Raw genomic sequence first — 22,723 nt, 5'->3', positions numbered from 1 at the left:
TACCTGTATTTAGGTCTTAACAGAATTACCTGTTCGATTGCACCAAAAACAGTATGCAAGGAGAAAACATTTTATACGTTTTTACGAGGGAATATGAATTGATCCTAAATGTAATTCACTACGAGTCAGACGTTCATGAGTTTTGATATACGATGTCGGGATCATGAGATCGTTTCCTCTACTGACATTCATATTTTTTCCTGATGCTGATGGAATGATAGTTCTGATAAGCTATTCAATATAACAACCTTATCAAGTTCATCACAATTTACAAAAGCAGGGGATGAACTAGAGAAAATATCAAAATTTACTACTTGAAAACAGCTAATACAATCCTACTCGTCTACTGTCATACCACACATGTACGTAGTCAGCCTGAAAATTAGAAACATTGAATATATAGTTATAAGGCCAATCCCTAACATCTTGTTCGGCCGCATATCGTTCCGTGGCAACACAATAAGTGACCACATCAGGCCTGCGATAAGAAATCCCATTGTATAAAACAGACTGGTATCTTCAGGTACATTGTATGATTCTGATCGACTAGTCCAGGCTCCAAACAGCATCGAAAGTCCGAGCCCAACAAGCGTGTTGAACATAGGGCCGGCATAGCACCCTGACATTGCTATCTGCACACTGTCGCCTCCGTGCATTGCTAAAGCTACATTTGACATCAAATCACCCATTGAATTTCCCCAAGCTAACACAGTTAAACCCAGAAGTGACGGATTGACTCCGAATATTTCACCTAATCCCACAAGCAATGCAACGAGCTCGTTCGCAATCATGTAGAACCAGATAATACTCATACAGAAGCCACCGATAACCCACGGAAGTACAAACTTCCGGGGCGGTTCGTTAGTATTAGTATAACGATATGCAAGAACACCAAAAACACCACCACAACAAACACCAATCAAATATGAAACTTCTCGATCCAGCAAACCGAGATTATCGCAAGTATTCCACAATAGCGCCAGCAGCATTGGCGCCAATGTAGCACTAGCAACAGCAAAACCCTTCGACCATCGTTCCTCCTCAATTATAGGAATTGTCAATCTTCTCAGAATTGTCAATGGCATTTCTAGCAAGTAAAACAGTTTTGAACATGATCTCCAACTGTGGCATTTCGCCGTCTCCTCCTCATTCCAGCCCCACTCGCCTTTTGGGCTATCTGGAATATCCTTTAAAACATCATTTGAATAAATTGCCACTTGCGAACCCCACATCCAATGTGGAAGATTATCCTGGAGTTGGGGCACCTCAGTTTTTGAGTCGGATGCGAGCAACGGGGCATTGACAGATTCATCCTCGTCACTACTTCCACCCAAAAATTCAGTAACCGGAAGTAACGGTCTCACAGACTTCAATCTCCAGCTACATGCATATCTTTTCAGAATCTCATTTGCAACAACAGAAAATGCATACACTAAATAGAGCGAAACAAATGCAATTGCACCACCAACACTCACCTTTCCAACAATCAAAATTACACCAAGCGCCACAATAGTCAACAGAAAGAAGCACGTATCTCTAATAAATGAGGCCTTATCAATCTGAATCCTCCGTTTCGAAACCAAAAGCGAAATCACACCAACAACAACACAAGTAATAAACACAGCTCCACCCAACACACTATTCAACCCCACTCCACCAGCATCCTTACCGACAAACGCCGCGATACTCGCAAACAAATCCGGAGCTCCGTTCCCCAGAGGCAACAAAGAAACCCCAGCAACAGTAGGTGGCAACTTAAGAAGACTCGACAACTTCTCCAAAGAACAACAAAAGTAATCCGCAGCAGTATTTCCCAAAAGATAAAACAGAGCAACTAACCATACACCCAACACAATATAAGCCAGAAAAGTATAATCTTTACAATCACAATAGTAAAACCTAACGTAATTAAAAAACCCATCAGAAGTGCACTCAGGATGAGCTATCAAATACTCACAGGGATCATCAAAATCCTTATGATCAAGCAGCCCAGAACATAAGTTAGGATCATGATGAGGAACCACACTAGCATCATTAACAAAAACAGCACTACTATTAATTTCAGAAACTCTCCTGCTCCTGCTTAACAAACCGACAGAACCCAAATGAGAATTTCTTAATGGATTCTGAACAGAGTTCCATTGATTACAAATCAAGAAAAGAAAAGCAGAAAAACAAACCCCATTAAAAATCCCACGAAATTGGGAACTGGGTACTACCATAATTTTGGTTCTGTGTGTTAGGGGAAGTGTAAGGCTGATCTTTTTAACGGTTGTTTATAAAACGGAGGTTAAAAAGACAGTAACATAACTGAACATAGAATGAGACAGAAGAAGGAAGCGCGGGAACTGTGGCGGTTACCTTCGACAGAACAAAAAAGGTGGCTTCTCGGTAGCTTCTTGTCCAATCTTTTTTGGGTTTGTACGTGCAACGAGCAGTGATGAAGATTATATAATTTTGATTTTTTTTGGTGATTCGGATTGCCATGGACGAACATATAGCAGTGCCGTTGTGGTATTTTATTTGCTAAAATTTCCTCTCAGGTGATTTATTTTAAATGTTAATTTATGGGTTAGTTAGTGTTTTATTTCTAATTTTCTTTTCTGTTGATGGAAAATAACAGTTTAAGTTTTTAATCTTTTGTTTTTGGGTTTTTCTATGTTGTTTGGGTAATAAGATAATCTCAGATTAGTTGATAAACATGGAAACACGGAAAGAAACCTGCTTTTAAAAAGAGGTTAATTAAATAAAATATGGTAAAATATCAGATTTTGGAAAGTTAATTGAGATGGGCTTGTTTGTTAGAAAACATAAAAGTATTTGATTAGTTTGTAACAAAAAAATTGTTAATTTAATTTTTCATGTTCATTTTAATTTTGAATGGGAATAGGGATAATTCTCAAATATTCACTTTATTTAGAACATCTAAATAATCTCAGATATACATTTTTAAAATCTAATTAAAGGAAAATAAAAGACAACTAAACAACATCATATTCCTCAAAACTTTATTAAAATTCTCTATGTTAAATTTGATCTTTAATTAAGCTTCACAAATCTTAATCAATCAAAAATATGCAACATGCAATTCCAAAAAATAATTTTAAATTTCTTGATCCAACCAATAATCTATACATTCAAATCAACATCATAAAAAAAGTAGAGAACTTGTAAGAAAGCAAATTTTTCATCATGAAATTTATTGATGAACAATATTAACTTAAAAACGTGGGTTGCGAGCCTTTATATATAATAGAACAAGATAATAAAGGGCCCCAAAATACATATAATATAGGCAAAATGTTTATATTTACCTGCAATTTTATCATGTTTTTAAATCGTGATATATTTATCATAATTTTTGTGATTTTTGTCAAATATATTTTACAATCAGTTTCAATTTGATGTAGCGTGATGCTGTATATCTATGTGCATAAAATTAATCTTACGTGGCGTATATAACATCGATCGCATCATATCAACTTGGATATATTTAGTAAAGATAAAAAAATCATAATATATATAACACAACTTTAAAAATATGGTATATTGAATAAAATGCCTAAAGTTATGAATAGATATGAACATTTTGTCTATAAAAGTTTTTTCGGTTTCGTCGACTAAATAGGTATTTACTTGTACGAACCAATTTGGTTATTTTTTCCCTTAAAATATTTAAAATAAACTTGTAATTTTTTAGATCATGACAATTTTATAATTAAAGAAAATGTCATCTTTCTTTATTTTGTTTTCTTTTTCTTCTTACATTATATGTGATCATGTCATTACCCTAGAGATTATATAATTCATAGAAATGATGCCATTAGTCCTTCTGCAAAGTTTACACTTGTGCTGTGGTGTTGTGTTTATCTTCCAAATGGTACTCACATCAACTTCCTAAACTCCAATTTCTACCTCTTTGCTTTAAGATATGAGTCAAAATGGGTTTGTGCCTCATGACACTAGTCCTTCAATTCTACGAATATTGAACATATATCACATTAATCTTTTATTTATGTTGTTGTCTTTTGTAAGGATCAGTTTGTAAATTAGCCCCCCCTGGCACAGGTTACATTTTTTTGCTTGTATGTTTAGCACTAGGAGCATGTATTCTATGTAATCATATCCGAAGCGAATCAGTTGGATATGTCATTGAATTTTCTAACCAAAATCCATTTCAAACTGTCTACCCTGTCCAAGCCCTTATCATTGGGCCAGATACATGATACCTGCATGCACCGTCCAAGCCCTGCCTGCTTGGATCGGACTTGGACACTTATTTTTCGCACCAAGTACGGCCCGAGTCCGTGATAAGTCCTTGTTTTCACACACAAACTGATTTTTATAATTAATTATATTTTCATAGGATCGAAAAACTGATTTGAACCCGCATAAATCTAATATAAGAGTCAGAATGAGATATTGAATATTAAATGATAAAATTTATATGTAAAAAATAAAGCTCTTCTCTGGCTCGAAAGCATGGCCCGCATGGCGCATACTTGTTCAAATCCGGTTCACGAGCATATACAATTAATTTATAACTTAAAAAATAATTTTTAATATAAATCATTATAAAAATATTAATTCAATACAATATGATGAACATATTAGTTTGTCATTAGTTTCACCTTACCATTTTTTTTATGTTTACCTTACCATATTAATAAAAACAATAGAAAGAACAGACTAGTAATATATAGTATAGGATTAGGAAAGCTCTACCTACTTGGCTCACATGGACATTATTTCTCCATGAGTGGGTGGAACTTCCATTAGTGGAAAAATTATTCATGCAAATGAGCATAAAGTAGAAGAGAACATCAATTTATAATTAGGTTAGGTGAGACCAATTTCAAAATTATCAATAACATCAAACCACTAAGTACTAAGATACATACTTTTAGTGACTCATGAAATTGACATAATTTCAAGCCTTTGGAAGTCATAAAAGAGTAGTATATATATTATGCAGTAAAGCTGAAATTTAGTAAACTATCTGAGAGTTTTCGTATCAGCCTTTTCAAAGTTGTCGCATTATTTGCCTTCTAAAAGTTTTCACATTTTCTTTCAAGAAGTATCATACTTCAAAAGAACATTGCAGGAATATAAAAAGATTAATTGCGAAACAAATTATATTCTAAATAAAATTTCTTGATATTTTCCAAGTGTTCATTGTCGGTCCAAGCACCGACCATTCATTCAATTCGTTACCAATTTTTTCTTATAAAGATTGACCGTTCAGTCAAAATTTTGCTGAAGCAAAAAACCGCCAGTGAACCTCCTCTTAATTCATTCTTCAGCATTGTCTTGTTTCTTTACAGGAATTTTCTTGGCAACTTCATTCTCCCATATTTATTTCTTCCATTAATTTTGTTTTTTCTGCCAACCATTTCCCTAATTTAGGGTACCTTCCAAATCAGCAATTCAACAGTTACTGTCCCATTTTTGAATTTTAAATGGACCCATTTAATACCACCATCTTCATTTATATATTCTTGAATTTTATAGCCAAGAAATTTATCATTTATTACTGGATTCAACCGTTCATGAAAATTGAATTTGATAATTTCATATCACTAAAGAAAAGAACAACAGCAAAAAGAATTGAAAGATATCAAGAAATACTAAATCAACATGATTAATTAATTGGTATATACACAGAATCAAACAGTGAAAAATCTATATTACCAGTGAGCTACAGCTCAAATGATATAAACGCTAAGCAGTATTCTACTAAAGTTGCAGTTACGTTCTTTTCTTGAACTACCAACGAATCGAGAAATTTATTCAACGAGACAAAGCGGAAAAACAACTCCCAGATCGAACCAACGAAGACCCGTTATTAATTTTATCAACGTCAGGCAAAACGCTGCTAGAATTTGATCGAAGAGCATGTCGAGGAGAATCCAAACTGCGTCGAAGAATTCGACCCAGAACAGAGATAGGATGCTCTGTTTCACTCAAGGAATTAGAACAAGAAGAAGTTCTAAACTTATTACAGAAACTCATATGTCTGTTCAAAGCTTCTTCAGTAGAAATAAGCTTGTCGGATCTTAAGACTTCATCTTTCACAGCTTCTACGCATAACCCGCAAATCCATCGGCCATGGTAGCGCTCACGAACTCTGGAAATGTAAGCAAAAGTACAATCCTCTGTGAAGCCACAAGAGTAGCATTTGACTGACTCTACTTCTAATTGTTGAATGGGTTTGATTATTGTTGTTGGGTTTGGATTCAATTGTGTGTCTGAAGTTGAAATTGCCATTTCTTGAACATTGAAGGATTGATTGAGTGATTGATGAATTTCTTTTTTGCTCTCAAGAATTGTCTGTGTCTCTGTTTTATTTTTTGTTGGATATTTTTGTTTTTGTGTTTTATATTATGGTGTGTAGGGGCTGAGCAGAAAGGGTGATTTTTATATGTGGGGCGTCTCTGTTTTTTGTTTTTGTCTATGATTCAATTGGAAAAATATTTTTGTTTGTTGGTTTGGTTTTGGATTGGAGATGGCAATTTGTGAGATTAGGGTTTTGGGATTTGTGTTTATTATGGTAAGTTTAAAGAGTTTTTAATCCAATTAGGTAATGTATCTAATAAACCGCGTAGCCAGAAATCAAAATTAAAAAAGACAGCTTAAATATTGTTCTATAATCTATATATTATAATTATTTAAAATTATAAATTAAAATTGATTATAGCTATATTTTAAAAAAAAAATTAGAGAGCTATTAGAGATCTTGAGTTCTATCATGTTAGAGACAATATGTTTAAATAATTGGAGATTTATGAAAATTAATGGAGAAGGACTCGAAATTTTCAAAGAGAAAATTACAAACGTCAAAAGCGTCAGCTACGGCATCGTACCGTCATGATGTCGAATTTTGTACGGGATGTATCTAACATAAATAATGTGAATCACGTAAAATTATCAATATTTATACATATTTATATACGTCAAATATTAGAATTATAATAGTTTCTATCTTGTATACTTCTAAAATATGAAGATAAAATAATTAAATTTAATATTTTATAAAATTTAATAGTTGTTACATCATATTAGTTTATCAAATGCTACCTTTTTATTTTTCTTTCAAAGGTTGATTACATTAAGATAAAATCTAAGTATATTGCAATAAATTAAATGTCAAAAAATCAAAAACACTAAATTAAATTTAACATTTGATCTACGGATTATATACAGAAAAAGAAAAAATAAAACTCAAAAGATTACAAATACTACTTGGGAGTTATATGATTTATTTTTTGGAAATTAAATTAAAAAATAAATTATTCTAAGACTCCTTATATTAGTCATAATTTATATTTTAGTACATTTTATTTGAAAATTAAATAATTTAATATTTCAATTTTAATTATGTCAGCAATTTGAGGCTTCTGTTAGTTCTGGTTGATATTATTTTCTATCAGAGATGATAATTAATTCTTTAAAGTCTCAATTGTTAGTTGTTAGTCAAATGTGTGGTTCGAAACCACAATCTCTTAATGCACTTAGAGATGCATAGCCATCTAAGCTCATTTTCAAACGATTTTGTACCTCATTTTTTATTATGTTAACAATTTGAAACCTCATTTTTAAATGATTTGATACCTCATATTTAATTTTGTTAACGATTTAATATAAAATTGTAAGTGTTTGCAAAATTAAAACAGAGACACCAAATTATTTAATTTTTAAATATAAAATATCAAATTGTAAATTATAATATACGTAGAGGACTTTAGAGTAATTTATTCTAAATTAAATCTCAAAGAAGTGAATAGAGAAACGTAAGAACACATGACGGATGTCTGGTCTAATGAAAGCGTTGGGCCTTTCCCTTGTTGCCTGCTGATGTCCACAATTCAAGACTTAAGCAGATAGACATTGATGCTGGACTATCTCTTCTCAATATTTCTTCATTATCCATCTTTTATCTATTTCTTTACAAATTTCAGCGCTTTTTCCACCGTTCAAATGAATTAAGAAAATAGTTCAAAAAATAAATTTTGATATAAATTAAATGAAAAAAAATTAAACCAAACCGACTAATTTAATTCAATTGATTTGAAAAAAAAAAATATTGCAACATTGTTATACTAATTTTTTTAAATAAATCAAAAATAAATAAATACATTTGAATTAAAGACATTGTAAGTTGAATATTTTTTTAGATAAAATCAGTTTATCGCGTCATTTATGAATTAGCGTATTATATTATGACACACCATTAAAATAGTGGCACTATCGTAATTTTGTTTGTTATTTTTATACACATTTAAATAATAATATTACGATAAAATTACTGTTTTAATGACGTATCATAATGTAATAGATTTAGTACACGAATGACGTGATTGAGTGAGTCTATCTAGGAATTTCTATGTTATAATATCAAAGTCTTATAATGCTGTGGTCCTACTTCCTGTTGAGCGTGACCTAGGTTTTGTTCATAAGGATACGAGCACATGCACAATATACAAACAAGAATTGGCTAATTGAACTTTTTTGTGGCCTAAGAACATAAATTAATCTTCATTAATAGTGATGAAGTTACATATAACAAAAATTACTACTTGATATAATGAAACAGTGTTTCTAATGCATAATCAAGATGAACAATTTGAAAATAGAAAAAAGGATGTTAACATAAAGGCCTAATCACTCAAAAAACTCTCACCTTTAATTTTTTTTTTCAATTCCATCCCGACGTTGAAAATTTATCAATTTTACCCACTTTTGAATTTTCTGTTTTCAATTGTACCCCAAATTTTTAATTTTTGTTAATTTTTTAACTTAAATGATGAAATCATTCAATTAACTAAATTTAAATATGAAATTAAATTCTTTTTTATTCAAAAAAGTACAAATAAGTCCTTTATTTTTAAAAACTAACTAAAACTCATAATCATATTAACACTAACTTAAATTCTTAATTAATTTAACTAAATTTAAATAAATTTTAAAAACGTACAATTAATATAAGCTAGACATGGAGAATGTTTTAAACAAATTTTCAAATGAAAAATACGTTAATTTAATTTTTCAGGGTACAATTGAAACATAAAAATACAAAATAGGGTAAAATTGACAAATTCAACGTCAGGGTATGATTGAAAAGGGGCTAAAAGATCGGAATTTTTTAAAACATTAGACCTAACAGAAATAAAGCCTGACTTCTAATGGAATTTACTACTTAAATATTTGTGTGAGCCTACTAGACTATAAAAATTCAAACTTTTTTGACTTTTACTATCCTAATAAAAGTTTTTAATTAAACCTTACAATTTTGGCTTAATTTTAAAAGTTCATATTGATGTTAGTCAATTCATTTTAATAGATTTATGGTCTAATCACTCAAAAGCCCTCAATCTTTAAACTTTTTTTCAATTGCATCCTGACATTGAAAAACTCTCTCAAAACCCTCACACCTTTAAATTTCATTCCAATTGCACCCTAACGTAGGAAAATCCTCTCAAAATACCCCCACCTTTAGATATTTTTCCAATTGTACCCTAAATTGAAAATTTTTATGGTTTTTATTTTAAAAAGTTATTAGATATAATTTTAGAAAGAATGATTTTTTACATTATTAATAATATTAGTGTTTAATTAGAATATAGATCAAAAATAAAAGATTATTTTAAATATTTTTTCATGTGAAAAGAGGTCAATTTAACATTTTGGGTACAATTGAAAAAGAATCTAAAGGAGGGGGGGGGGGAGGGTTCTGAGAGGATTTTCCTACGTCAGGGTGCAATTGAAAAAAAAATATTAAAAGTCGAGGGCTTTTAAGTGATTAAGCCTAGATTTAATAGCGTGTGATCAGTCTCACGTGACCTTCACACTATAAAAAAACTATGCAAATGTACAATTCATGAATTTCTTTTCGAGCATTTATAATTCTATAGTTAAATCTTCAATTTTTTTTTCAATTTCAGTTCAATTGAAGCGAATTGGCTAAAATTATTTGGAAATATTTGAAATTAAATTAAAATTGTAAAATTTTGAATGTTTAATTAGAATTAGAATTATAATTTTTTTGAGAAAGGTTTGGGTCTTCTAATACATTAAGCCTTTTGTTTTTTATTTTTATAATATCATGCTTATTCTTTTAAAGTTTTATAATTTCATGCACAATTTTAAATTTCAGTTAACGAAGGGTTAAGGTGACTTTGAATTTAATATCCACGTAGATTTCATGTCAGATGACGCGTAAATCAAAATAATAGAATTTTCGCAAATAGATCTTAATTAAGTGTTATCTCCATCATATAGCGTATATATATATATATATATATATATATATATATATCGTGTTCATTATAAATTTTTCACGTCAACTTATATTCACTAAATTCTAATGTCATGCATGAAAATATAAAAATTAAAAAATTAAGAATGACATTATAAAAAGGTCTAACCTTTTTTTTAAATTCAAATCTCTGTGTTTTTTGTCAATTACAACTAAAACTTTTATTTTCAAAATTATATCCAATTTGGAATATATTTTTTTGCAATTATGACTAATATTTTAAATTTTATTTTTTAAATCTAAATATTTTTTTAATCAATTGTGACAAAACGTTTATATTAACTTTTTTAAGAAGTTAGAGATTTTTTAGAATTTGGTCGTATTTGATAAAAGTTGCAAAAGTTTAGATTTAAAAAATACAACCCAACATTTTGATTACAATTACAAAAAAAAAAAATCAAATTGGACATAATTATAAAAATTAAAATTTTTGGTCGTAACTGATAAAAAATATAAAATTTTGAATTTAAAAAATAATTAGGCCTTATAAAAACGATTATATTGTTATAAAATAAGAGCTATAGATTGAGAGGAATTGTTGTTGTAGTTTATTTATCAAACTAAGCCTTTAAACAGGTACTACACCAACGGCTAGGAAAAAAAAAAAGGAACTACTTTTGAGATAAAAATTAGGTAAATGATAAAAAAAATCTTTGTAGTTTTCATAAAAATATAAATCAACTTTTTTATTTTATAGATATAATTAAGTTTTTTTTTTTTTTGAGAAATAGTTCTTTTTGTTTTTAAATAGAACAAATAAACCCTTTCGTACAACACTATTAAAAACATTCATTAATGGCCGACATGTCTTTCATAATTATATAGGAAAATAGTTTAAAAATAAGTTTAATGTTTAAAATATTTACTGTAAATTTGAGAGGGTAAATGTCCCAAAAATAAATTAAAAAAGTTTATTTTTTCGATTTTAATACAACGAGAGTTTAATTGTTCAATTTTAAAAATATAAGGATTTAATTGTGCTAAAAAAAATAAAAAACATCAATTTTTTATTTTTTTTATACCTTATGTCTAAAAACTAACTCCTAAATATCTGAATACAAAATCAGATATTAACACCCACCTATTGACTAGGTCAAATAAGTAAAACAGTAATAAATTTACTCAACATATATTGCACATTTTACGGAAGGACAAGCAATTTTTAATAAATAGCCAACAAGATTTGATTTGATTTATTTAAATATAAATGTCAAATCATTTTCTTTTTTTTACTGGTTCATATATCAGTTTAATTCACATTTTATTTATTTAATTAGTTAAAATGTCAATTTGATCTCATTTTAATTAATTAATATTAACTTAATTATTTTCTTGAGTTGGAGTTAAATAGAAATTTTAAGTGTTATGGAGTAAAAGGAATAAGAATTGTATTTAAGGATTAATATTTGAACTCAATTTAGTCTTTTTTTGAGGTGAAAAATATAGCAAAAGTCCAAGAAAAGCAAGTCAATTAGCAAATGACATGGTTTCATAGTTTTATGCCGTTTGAGTCCAAAATACATTTACGTAATTAAACAAGCATGAACTTGAAAGTTGAAACCATTTTAGTCACAGATTCTCAGCAAGAATATTATCTATATTTATCAACTTGTTTTTTTCTTCATCACTCAAACTTACACACACCATGAAAAATTATTTGGCAGCTTTTGTGGCTGCATCTTTACTTGCTTTTATACTTCAAGTCTACTTGTTCTCCCCCATTTCTAATCCTGAAATCCTTCGTCTTCCTCCACGTTCTTCGCTTCCCACGAACAAGAAGTTGCAGGTAAATACATAAATTTTCTTAATATATTTTATCAGAGTTTTTTTTTTTTTTTAAATATAGTTTGTTTTATGAGTGTTTATTCCGTACAACGGTTGCACCACCTCATTTTTACAACTAGCCTGTCTCATCGGTTTGTTACAGGAATGACAATGACATGACCATTGCATTGTATAATTATTCTTTTTTTTCTTGATGTAGGAGGTGAGGAAACTTGGAGAAGGGTTTTTACAGGGTCCTGAGGATGTTTGTGTGGATAAAAATGGTGTATTTTTCACAGCAGTAAGAGATGGTTGGATTAAAAAAATGCATAAGAATGAAACTTGGCAGAACTGGAAGAAAATCGAAAGTGATTCTTTACTTGGTATTACTGCATCCAAAAATGGCGGTGTTATTGTTTGTGATGATCAGACAGTAAGATGATTTCTTACACAGAATCTTGAAGTTGGATTCTCCTTGCGAATTTTAATTGTACTGTTAAAATTTCAGGGTTTGCTTAAAGTTACGGAAGATGGAGTAACGGTTCTTGCATCGTACGTTAATGGGTCAAAAATAAGGTAACATATCAAGTCCAAGAGAGTGGTCTGATTGGTATTCTCATTCTACGAGAGTTTATGGAGATCTGGAGTTCGAGTCATTACATGAGCACATTCATTTATTTATACAAACGTTAATCACATTTATGTCATTATTATACTAATAAATGCATAAATTATTCCATTAGGTTCGCAGATAAAGCGATTGAAGCATCGGATGGTAACATCTATTTTAGTGTCCCAAGCACCAAATTTGGGTACCATAATTGGTATCTAGATGTTCTTGAAGCAAGGCCTCATGGGCAGATGCTAAAGTACGATCCAACATTGAATGAGACTACAGTTTTTCTTGATGATTTGAGTTTCCCTAATGGTGTTGCTCTTCCAGAAGAAGAAGATTATCTGGTGTTTTGTGAATCTTGGAAGTAATTAATTAATTTCCTTCACTACTTTCTTAAATTCTCTTTTCTATTTATTTAGTTCAACATTTCTTATGTTTCTTTCTTTATAATCAGATTTAGATGCCTTAAGCATTGGCTGAAAGGCGAGAATAAGGGGAAAACAGAGGTTTTTGTTGACAACCTTCCCGGTGGACCTGATAATATTAATCTGGCACCGGACGGCTCGTTCTGGATCGGTTTGCTGCAGGTGGACAGATTTTGCAGTTAACATACTATTCAACAAATACTTCATGTTCGAAGTAAAGCCTGAAACTGATAGAATCGACATTGTGCAGGTGGCTTCGGATGGACTGGAATTTGTGCATAGCTCCAAGCTATTGAAGCATTTGATAGCATCCTCTCCGAAGTTGATTGGATTAGTAAATGGTGTTACAAAGAAAGCAATGGTGGTCAATGTGGCAGCTGATGGTAAAATTATCAGAAAGTTCGATGATCCTGACGGAAAAGTGATGTCTTTTGTCACATCAGCTATGGAGTACGAGGATCATCTTTACCTAGGAAGTCTGTATACAGACTTCATCGGAAAACTTCCAATATAGTTTTTAGTCATATGCAGGTCCAGGAATACAGAATCTAAAAAGTCTTTAATAATTTGATAATTTATTATTCATACATGGGACAAGGAACCTATTAAAAACTATTGTTTATGCAAATAAGAAGCAAGTGAAATCAATAACCTTAAAAACCAGAAGCTTTGTAAAAATGCCAAAGGTTTTAATACAATCAACACTCAGAGGCATTACAGAAGGCTGATCCAGCATTATTTTCAAGTGTTTGAAAGCGCATAATTATGATAGCAGCTATATTACATTCCATCCCATAAACATGCTTACCACATCGGTGAGCATCCACCTCGTGGCTTCCGAGATGCCACTTCTAGGCTGTGGCCTTCACGAAACTCTTTATGTCAAATTCATTGCTATCAATCTTAGTGATGACACCCTGCTTGGAGAACACAAATCATCAGATATAAAGCAATGCAACCATTTTTTTAACTTTAGTGAGAACCAGGAATCAACCTTTTCTGTTATGATCCCACTGATTAATTTTGCAGGGGTAACATCAAAAGCTGGATTCCAAACAGAGATACCGGATGCTGCAACTTGCTCTCCGAGTCCTCCGCGAGTATTTAATAATTCTTTAGGCGATCTTTCTTCTATAATAATTTGTTTTCCAGAAGAAAGGGATAAATCAATGGAGGTCAGAGGTGCAGCAACATAAAAAGGAATATTATGATGCATTGCACACAGCGCAAGGCTATAGGTCCCAATTTTATTAGCAGTATCTCCTGCAATTTTATCACACATTAGTGAAACACTCTTCGGATTAAGACACAAACGCAAATGCATAAATTTCAGTATAATTTACCATTTGAAGCCACACGATCAGCACCAACAATTACAGCACTCACTCGATCATCTTTCATTAGTGCAGCTGCAGCAGAATCTGCTATTAGAGTAGCAGGTATTTTTTCATGCACCAGCTCAAAAGCTGTGAGTCTAGATCCCTGCATAAAATTTATCGAAGTTCATGAACAAACAAAAACGCATGATTAATTGAACATTACCGCTCACAATCTTAATCATTGGTTTCATAGATGCTTTAGTTAAAGTACTTTAGCATACAGCACATCTAAATCCAACCTATAACTTCAACACATCAAATCCCACCCTCAATATTCAAACTTGTACGATGAACAAGAAAGCTAGTCTTTACAGCTTCTCATATGGGAATTAGATAAGAACATTCATTGCAAATTTATTTGGAAAATGGGATACATTAGATCAATAGATTTCTAAATACTAACTTGATTGAATGGACGCGTCTCTGTGCAATATGCCCTCTCCAGCACACCTTCAGAATGAAGTGCACGTATCACACCAAGTGCGGTACCATATCCAGCTGTTGCAAGGCTGCCAAGATAAAAACGCAACTGTAAACACTTCCTCGCCGTTTTCTTAAAGAACTATAAGCTACATATACACACATTTGACGAGAGAAAAACCTGCCAGTATTGCAATGGGTTAAAATAGAAAGCTTCTTAGGGTTTTCCAGCCGATTCTGAATAAAACTTGCTCCATGTGACCCAATTGCTTTATTTGAAGCAACATCATCTTCAAGCATGATTTCAGCAGCTTCTATGTAAGCCTATCAGGCAGACAATGAAAATATTGCAACGAAATTAAGAATCAACACAATTTTTGACATCGCATACACCTAAACTTTAACACTCGGAACATAAAACTACACTACCTCAAAAATAGATTTGGAATCTGAAGCAGTGGCAGCAGCCTTAGATATAACTTCCTTAAGTTTAACTGCAGCATCTGCGAGATTCACCGCTGTTGGACGGCTGCGAAAAACGAAAAGCAATTCTAAATTCAGCTGTTTCCCATTAAAATTTCAGTTTAAACAGATGGCCAATAAGCAGAATTACAAGATTTTAATTAAACAAATCACCTTGAAACAAGATAATCCAATTTTTTAAATAGATAAGAGGCAGCATCATCAGATGTGCCACTAAAACCATCCAAGTTAAACACTTCAACTGCAAGAGAAAGAGCTCCGGCAACAGCAATAGCAGGTGCTCCACGAACCACCATCTCTCGTATAGCAGACCTAAACAAAATTTGAATCAAATTGCACAAAAAAATTGCAGCCCAGAAAATAAAACAAACGGTTAAAGAAATAATTACCATCCATCGGATGTGTTTTTGATTTCAAGATATCCAGTCTCGAGAGGAAGTTTTCTCTGTTAATCAAACAATTAAAAAATTTGATTTGTATTAAAAAGAATTACTTATAGGCAACAAAAATTCAAATTCCAATTCAAATTGAACAGAAAAAGAAATAGGATAAAACCTGGTCGAGGAGCTTAAGAGAGCCACGATTGTAACATATAGCTCGGAGAGTGTTGTCGGCTTCTATTTCTGCCATTTTTGACTGCTAAATTATGTACAGTTATATGCGTATTTGACGCAGTTTGCTGAACTTATTTTATAGGCTTCGGGAAAAATGATCCGGAAGTAAGATTAGAATTAATTAATCAATATCAATTACTTATTAAAGTAGCTGAATATTGCAGCAAACTATAATTGTTATTTGTTTGGGAGAAGAATAAATTAAAGTGAATGGAAGGAGAATCAAATGTGTTTATATTAAAATAATAAAAAAAAGGCCAAACACATAATTGAGTCCCTACACTATAACTTTTTTTCAAAATGAGTCCCTATAGTAAAAAAATGTATAATTCTTCCCTACACTTTCAGAAACCTTTACTTTAAGTCCCTATGTCAAGACAAGTTAACGGAATACAAACACCGTCTATTAAGAACACAAAAAATTATACACGTGGATTAACTATAATTTTTCTCCTTTAACCACGTCAATCCACAACTTCCAATATTCAAAACGACATCGTCCTCTTCACTTCGTCTTCCTTGAAAATTCCAGTTCTGCCTTTACTTCATGACCAGCAACAACCGCCACAACAGTGCCTTCCTCATTTACTCTCACAATCCCTAACTTCACAATTGAATACAACTAAACTCTCATTCACTAATTTAACCGACTTCCTCATAACTCGCTCTAAACTAAAATGGAGCTCACCTCATTGGAGACTTCACCTTACCTCAATTTTTCTCTACCAGCCGCCGGTTACAACACCAGACCTGCTGCGGGTCTAATACTAAGAGGCAAAAAGCAGCACCTAGACCTGAAGAGCTCAATTTAATAAAAAAATTTCTTATTATTCAATAAATCAAACCAATAGTTTTTGATTCGGTTCCATTTGATTTTTCATGGATCCGCTGCCCACCCCTATCAACACATAAGAACATAACAAAACAAATTATGCTGCATCGACGTTTCCGTTAGTCTTTCACTTCGGCTCTGTTTTACATGTTTTGCGAACTTCTTAGCTTTCATAACCCACTAAGCATAACCCAATAAGCAAATTAAAAATCAGACCAACCGGCTCAACTTCTTCACCGCTGCTTCTCATAAATTCAGACCCCCTTCTCCTTTGTTCTTTCAGGTACTATTTCTTAATTTTTAACTGTTTGACAGAGAGGGAAAAGGCGTTAAGGATCTGATGGGGTGGAGGAGGCGACGTGAAGGAGCTGAGGGCGTGGGCGATGATAAGGAGTGAAGGATGGTTGGCTGATGGTGAGAAGAAGGAACTGGGTGGTGAAACCATAGTGGAGGCGTTGAATTCTTGTGGGGTTTGAAAATTAAAATGATAAAAAGTGAGGGTAGGAATAAAAATGGAAGTTGATGCAGAAACTGAGAATGGGGTGCCGCCGACGAATGTGTACTTGTGGCAATTGTAGATAAAATGGCGTTAGGGAAACAGATGTTAAAAAAAGTAAGAAATGACCCTTCAAATTGTTTTTAAATTTTTACTAATCCTAGCTGAGGTGTCAGCCATTTAATAATTTTTTCAATCAATTAAATAGGACCACTTTCGGAGACAATTGCGTGCATCTCACGCTCTAACAGAACATAACAGAGGGACTTAATATAGAGGTTCCTGATAGTGTAGGGAAGAATTTTACACTTTTTTAATGCAGGGACCCATTCTGAAAAAAAGTTATAGTGCAGGGACTTAAATATGTGTTTGGCCTAAAAAAAATAGAAGTGAAAAACCTACACATGAAACTGAAACTAAAACTCATAAAATAAAGATAAAAAAAGTCCTATACTAATCTCAAAACTAAGGATCTAATCTAATCAACACACAGCCAACACAGCTAGAGTGTTGACAACATCAGCTCCACAATTTGTTGATCCAAACAAATCTTTAGAAGCTTCAATCTTGCAGCTCTCCTTCCCAACACATGCCTACAACAACATAATACAAACACAAAAATCAATTAACTACTCCAATTAATTTAAATTTATACAAACACAAAGTTTCATTAATGAAATTAATTTAAATAATTACCTTTTGCACAATTGATAAAGCATCATTAGATCCTTGGCAAGTTCCAACCATATAATCACCGTTTGAACCTTGAGGATTACCAAAGCTGGCGAATTCTATTCCAGAAATTGATTTACCATTGCAAGAAAGCTCAACTTCTTCACCTTCAGCAGCACTCATACCAACTTTTCCTGCTGATATAGTTTGGAAATTAACTCTACCAGGGTTCCCTCCAAATTCCTCAAATAAAACCAGTGTGTTTTCACCATCAACAAGGAACGATCGAGGCACATGATACCTACACCAAATTTACAATCAATTATAACATATGATAAGGTGATAACTATGTTTATATTAAAATTAGAATAAAGTACGAAAAGTGAAAAAATGTGACTAACCATCTTTGAGTAGGTTTGCCACAATTAGTGACACACTTGTTATTGTCATATGAACCTCTATAGTCACACGGTTCCAGGCTGCAACCTTCTTCGTCGGCAAGATAAGTCGGCCAATATCGACCGATATTGTTGCCGTTGACCCAAGCAAAACCTTTTCCCATACCTTCCATATCCAAAACCACCGGATCTTCTCCTAATGGAGCTTTAAATGTGGTCTACAAAAATTTTAAAACAAAAATCAACCAATTTGCAACAACAAAACAGAACAAAACAACTCTGTTTAAAAACAAAATCAACCCTCACCTTGTACCAAGTCATCATCCTGTCTGTAGGAAGATCTTGCTCCATCCATCTGGAAGAATGATCAGAAGTGTATAATTCATGATTGAACCCGTCTAGTCCGACACTGTACGACCATCTATGCGATGATATATCTTTAACAACTACGTCACCATCCTTTTGTCCGATCAACTCCACTGGACCAGGAATTCCAGTTGGAACCAAATCAAACATGGGACCATAATTGGGTAGTCCAACTGTAGCGCTAAGTAGACTGATCACATTCTTTCCTGGTTTTAGTTTCACACTCTCTTCAAACACGTAATGGGAAACACCATATCTGGCAAACTGAGATCCCATGTGTTTTCCATTTATATAGGCATGTAGAACCTGGCCACTAGCATTAACTCGAAGCCTTATGTCGTTGCTCAGAACTGGATCATCTTCCTTAAGGTGCACGCTGGTCATGTACCAGAGATAGTCACTGGCATCATTAGCAGCAGCTTTTTGATCGAGGAGTTGATGAGTATGAACATGACCCTTTCCTAAAAGAGAAGTTCTATGAGTGTTCTCTGGAATCCACGACCATGTAAGAGACGATGGTTCATCTTCAGCTTGATTCATTTGCTTTACGAGCAATGTGGTTTGAGTTTTAACCTTGGCACTGTTATATCCCACAGTTTTGCAATCAGGCAGAATGCTGACAGACCATGCAGGAACTGTATATTTGGTTCCTTGGTATTCAATTGTTGCGTCTGATGATTGATTTGCATTGCCAAAAAAGCATCCTGATCCTTGCTCATTTTCATAAATAGTTGCCTGTCAAACCAAACAAATTATTTTATTCAATATTTACAAATCACATATTAATTAAAGAATATGTAGATATATATATATGATTAGTTTATGTAATTACCGTGACAGAATTGCCATAGTCAATGTGGGAGATATTGCCATGTGTAAGTGTGTATTCCATAGAATGCAATATATCATGAAGTTGCTTCAAATGTCCATATTTTGGTTGATTCAAATTTCCTATTACAAGAATTTGAACATTGATTAGAATATAGTGGTAATTAGATAATGCTTAAAAATTAAAAACAATAATAAATTAATTAGTTACCGTATTCATCAAGGGGAGCATCATAATCGTAAGAAGTCGTGATATATGGACCACCCGCGGTTCTTCCAAAATTAGTACCACCATGATACTAAAATTTCAATATCAAAATAACTATTAGAATATTATAACAAGGATTTAGAATTTAATAATAAAATCAAATTGAAGAAACAAACTAACCATGTAATAATTTTGGAAAGTGCCACCAGTTTGGAAAAATCTAGCAACAGCAAAAGCAAGATCTTCAGCAGTCCTATGAGGATCTTTACCACCCCAGCTCTTAAACCAACCGGTCCAATTTTCAGTCCACATTTTGGGGCTATTTGCATTATTGGGAGTGAATTGGTCACAGTACCAGCCATTACATGTATTGATCTGTAATTTAAATAACAATCAGAAACTGTTCCTAAATTTTTTAAAAAAAAGCAGAGAATGCAAAACGACGTCGTTTCATACCATAGGTTGAGGAGCATCACTTTGTTGGCACATAATCCATGGAACTCCAACATCAAGTGATTCAGCCATATTAGCACACCAGTCTATGTAAGCTTTTCCAGCTGCTCCATATGATGCCATTACATTCCCATACTCATTCTCAACCTGTTATTCATTAATCCATCAAATAATTAAATCAATTATTTTGTTACTAAAAATAATTAAATAAACAAAACACTTCAATTAATTAATATAAATATACCTGAGCAAGAATGATAGGACCTCCTTGCGAGGCAAACATGTTTTCTTCTTTCATCATGTCAACAATCTTAGTAGTGAAATTTTGCATCTCATTCATAAATACGGAGTTTGTAGTACGCAGTTCACAACCAGGCATGTTATGCAACCACATTGGAAAACCTCTGAAATAAAAACATAATTAAACAAATCATATTAGTTACAAATTAAACAAAAACAATATTAATTTATATATATGTAAGTTAAAGTTTATTATATAAAGTTATACCCATAGTTCCATTCAGCACAAACATAAGGTCCGATACGAAGAACAACATATAATCCTTCGGCTTGAACTGTCTTGATGAACCTTACGAGATCAAGATTGCCACTGAAATCATATTCACGACGAGACGGTTCATGTGAGTTCCAGAACACATATGTTTCAATGGCATCTAATCCTCCTTCTTTAGCCTTCCTCACCAAGTCAGGCCACATCTGTATATATACAAAATAATGTCAGCAAAAACAGTACCATGCAGATTAACTAAATAAAAAATAAAACGACTGAAACGAACTAAAAAGAAAAAGAAAATTGACGTACTCCAGGTGTGCTTCTGGGATAATGCATAGAACCGGAAAGCAAAACTCGAGGTTTGCCATCGATGGTTATGGCTCGGCCATTGTGCGAAACGATGGTAGCAGAGACCAACGAAAGCATGAAAAAACAAGTTAAAACTGCGACTAAACATCTTGAAGAAACCATCTCCATTGTTGAAAATAGAGATAAAGTGTGAGAGTGAGGAAAAATAATTGAGGAAGAGTGGCTATTTATAGGGAAGTGATTAACAAATTAGGAAAAGGACTCGGTATCATTATCAAATCCAAATCCAAACTATGGATATTTAATTTTATCCACATCAAACACGTTATAGATAATAATCCAATTCTTATTTATCCAGTAGTAACTACTCAAGAATATCCCAACGAAGTAGCAACTCAATCAACTTGTGACATACCTACTTCAGCCAATTTTTAATTTGATTTATTTTATATGTTTTTTTAAGTTCAGGGAGTTTATATATCTATTTTTTCCCCTCTAATCTCATTTATGATTCCTTTATTTTATTTTTTTAGTCCTATTTTTTGTGATTAGTTAAGTTATATCATCTGTGTTTTTGGTCTTATTGATTTGTGCAATTGATGCAGTTGTTTGTGGTCAATTGTCTTAATTTATCCTAATTTGTGTTGTATAATTAATTATATATGTTATTATTCGTCTTTGTATTGGAAAAGTATAGCTATATTAGCTTTAGTACTTCTTATTTCTTTTTACCTAATTTGAACTCTATAAATAAACAAGTTTTATGTTAAAAGTGTAAGCCATGTTAGTACAATCAAAAGCATTATATGTATTTATTATTGGATTTTAGGCATTAGAAATATTACCGTTCTTTTGTAATATTAATTTATTAGTGAATAAAAATTCGTACATTCATTTCTTGAGTAGTTTTTGACGATCCACATAAATTTTGTGTTCAGTTACTTCGATTTTTATTTTAATATAAATTTGATTTCCTAATTGATTTTCTCCTATTCCGTCGTTACCAATCTCCCAACAAATACATTATGTATTTTACTAAATTTAAAGTCATATCATCACTGTTGAAAAAAACTGAACTGATTGCTGAACCAGGCCACCGGTTCTCAGTTCAACCGGTGCAATAACCGGTTCAACCTGTTTAATAAATTTTAAAAAAATTAAAAAAAATTCCAGCTCACTGGTTTTTTACCGGTTCACCGGATCAACGCTCGGATTTTTACCGGTTCAATCCAATTCAATCCGGTTTAATTAAAAAATTTGGTTTTTACAGTTTTAGACTGGACCACTAGTCAATTCTCGGTTTAACTGTTTTCCGGTTTTTAAAACACTGCATAACAATTATGTCCTTACATTAGAATTTAATTTTGATCAGCTCGAGCTATTCAAATCTAATTTTGAGTGCCAATTATGCTCATCTTAAATACTTAAAATAATAAAAATATTTCTTACTACATTGAGCATTCACGTGTTTTAATTTAAGTGTATAATAAATTAATTGACTGAATTATGTATTGTATAGTGAAAAAAATTAAAATATAATATAATAACTTTAGCAATTATTTTAATTTTTATTGAATTTAAGCAGAGTTAAAGTGTGGAGAAAATTAGAGAAAACACTCCATTTTTTAAAA

General features: G+C 32.1%; 5 protein-coding genes across 5 annotated transcripts; 1 reads left to right on the top strand and 4 right to left on the bottom strand.

The window, feature by feature from the left end:
* Positions 1-207: 207 nt before the first annotated feature.
* On the bottom strand, positions 208-2,639 carry LOC126670632 (cation/calcium exchanger 4-like). The gene has a single exon (XM_050364408.2). The coding sequence runs from the start codon at positions 2,220-2,222 to the stop codon at positions 336-338; it is 1,887 nt and encodes a 628-aa protein (XP_050220365.1). The 5' UTR covers positions 2,223-2,639; the 3' UTR covers positions 208-335.
* Positions 2,640-5,546: 2,907 nt separating this feature from the next.
* Positions 5,547-6,422, bottom strand: LOC126669305 (uncharacterized). The gene has a single exon (XM_050362748.2). The coding sequence runs from the start codon at positions 6,265-6,267 to the stop codon at positions 5,791-5,793; it is 477 nt and encodes a 158-aa protein (XP_050218705.1). The 5' UTR covers positions 6,268-6,422; the 3' UTR covers positions 5,547-5,790.
* Positions 6,423-11,876: 5,454 nt separating this feature from the next.
* Positions 11,877-13,705, top strand: LOC126667936 (protein STRICTOSIDINE SYNTHASE-LIKE 4-like). The gene is made up of 6 exons (XM_050361088.2): positions 11,877-12,101; positions 12,300-12,512; positions 12,588-12,655; positions 12,823-13,059; positions 13,150-13,282; positions 13,371-13,705. The coding sequence occupies exons 1-6, from the start codon at positions 11,961-11,963 to the stop codon at positions 13,632-13,634; spliced, it is 1,056 nt and encodes a 351-aa protein (XP_050217045.1). The 5' UTR covers positions 11,877-11,960; the 3' UTR covers positions 13,635-13,705.
* Positions 13,706-13,768: 63 nt separating this feature from the next.
* LOC126667934 (methylthioribose-1-phosphate isomerase) lies at positions 13,769-16,213 on the bottom strand. Its single transcript, XM_050361087.2, has 9 exons — positions 15,958-16,213; positions 15,792-15,847; positions 15,556-15,714; positions 15,349-15,448; positions 15,101-15,243; positions 14,903-15,008; positions 14,464-14,602; positions 14,115-14,383; positions 13,769-14,037 (listed from the first exon to the last, which is right to left on the bottom strand). Exons 1-9 carry the CDS (start codon positions 16,030-16,032, stop codon positions 13,972-13,974), a joined length of 1,113 nt encoding a protein of 370 aa, XP_050217044.1. The 5' UTR covers positions 16,033-16,213; the 3' UTR covers positions 13,769-13,971.
* Positions 16,214-17,725: 1,512 nt separating this feature from the next.
* Positions 17,726-21,389, bottom strand: LOC126667933 (beta-galactosidase 15-like). Its single transcript, XM_050361086.2, has 11 exons — positions 21,093-21,389; positions 20,778-20,986; positions 20,514-20,673; positions 20,273-20,416; positions 19,997-20,191; positions 19,820-19,907; positions 19,613-19,731; positions 18,721-19,515; positions 18,418-18,632; positions 18,041-18,317; positions 17,726-17,937 (listed from the first exon to the last, which is right to left on the bottom strand). The coding sequence occupies exons 1-11, from the start codon at positions 21,258-21,260 to the stop codon at positions 17,827-17,829; spliced, it is 2,481 nt and encodes an 826-aa protein (XP_050217043.1). The 5' UTR covers positions 21,261-21,389; the 3' UTR covers positions 17,726-17,826.
* Positions 21,390-22,723: the final 1,334 nt, after the last annotated feature.

The sequence above is a fragment of the Mercurialis annua genome, linkage group LG2 (genome assembly GCF_937616625.2).
Source record: "Mercurialis annua linkage group LG2, ddMerAnnu1.2, whole genome shotgun sequence".
Classification (NCBI taxonomy): Eukaryota; Viridiplantae; Streptophyta; class Magnoliopsida; order Malpighiales; family Euphorbiaceae; genus Mercurialis; species Mercurialis annua.
The sequence above is the reverse complement of the archived record's forward strand: the minus strand, read 5'-3'. Positions and strand labels throughout refer to the sequence as shown.

Bases quoted from the DNA above. Each gene is read 5' to 3' on its own strand.
- LOC126670632 (XM_050364408.2), bottom strand. From the start codon at position 2,222: ATGGTAGTACCCAGTTCCCAATTTCGTGGGATTTTTAATGGGGTTTGT.
- LOC126669305 (XM_050362748.2), bottom strand. From the start codon at position 6,267: ATGGCAATTTCAACTTCAGACACACAATTGAATCCAAACCCAACAACA.
- LOC126667936 (XM_050361088.2), top strand. From the start codon at position 11,961: ATGAAAAATTATTTGGCAGCTTTTGTGGCTGCATCTTTACTTGCTTTT. The intron at 12,656-12,822 runs GTAACATATCAA...TTATTCCATTAG, and splicing joins GTTAATGGGTCAAAAATAAG to GTTCGCAGATAAAGCGATTG. The intron at 13,283-13,370 runs GTGGACAGATTT...GACATTGTGCAG, and splicing joins TCTGGATCGGTTTGCTGCAG to GTGGCTTCGGATGGACTGGA.
- LOC126667934 (XM_050361087.2), bottom strand. From the start codon at position 16,032: ATGGCAGAAATAGAAGCCGACAACACTCTCCGAGCTATATGTTACAAT. The intron at 15,848-15,957 runs GTTTTATCCTAT...TTTGATTAACAG, and splicing joins CTCTTAAGCTCCTCGACCAG to AGAAAACTTCCTCTCGAGAC. The intron at 15,009-15,100 runs GTTTTTCTCTCG...TTATCTTGGCAG, and splicing joins ACCCATTGCAATACTGGCAG to CCTTGCAACAGCTGGATATG.
- LOC126667933 (XM_050361086.2), bottom strand. From the start codon at position 21,260: ATGGAGATGGTTTCTTCAAGATGTTTAGTCGCAGTTTTAACTTGTTTT. The intron at 20,674-20,777 runs GTATAACTTTAT...TTTTTATTTCAG, and splicing joins TGTGCTGAATGGAACTATGG to AGGTTTTCCAATGTGGTTGC. The intron at 20,417-20,513 runs GTATATTTATAT...AATGAATAACAG, and splicing joins GTCCTATCATTCTTGCTCAG to GTTGAGAATGAGTATGGGAA.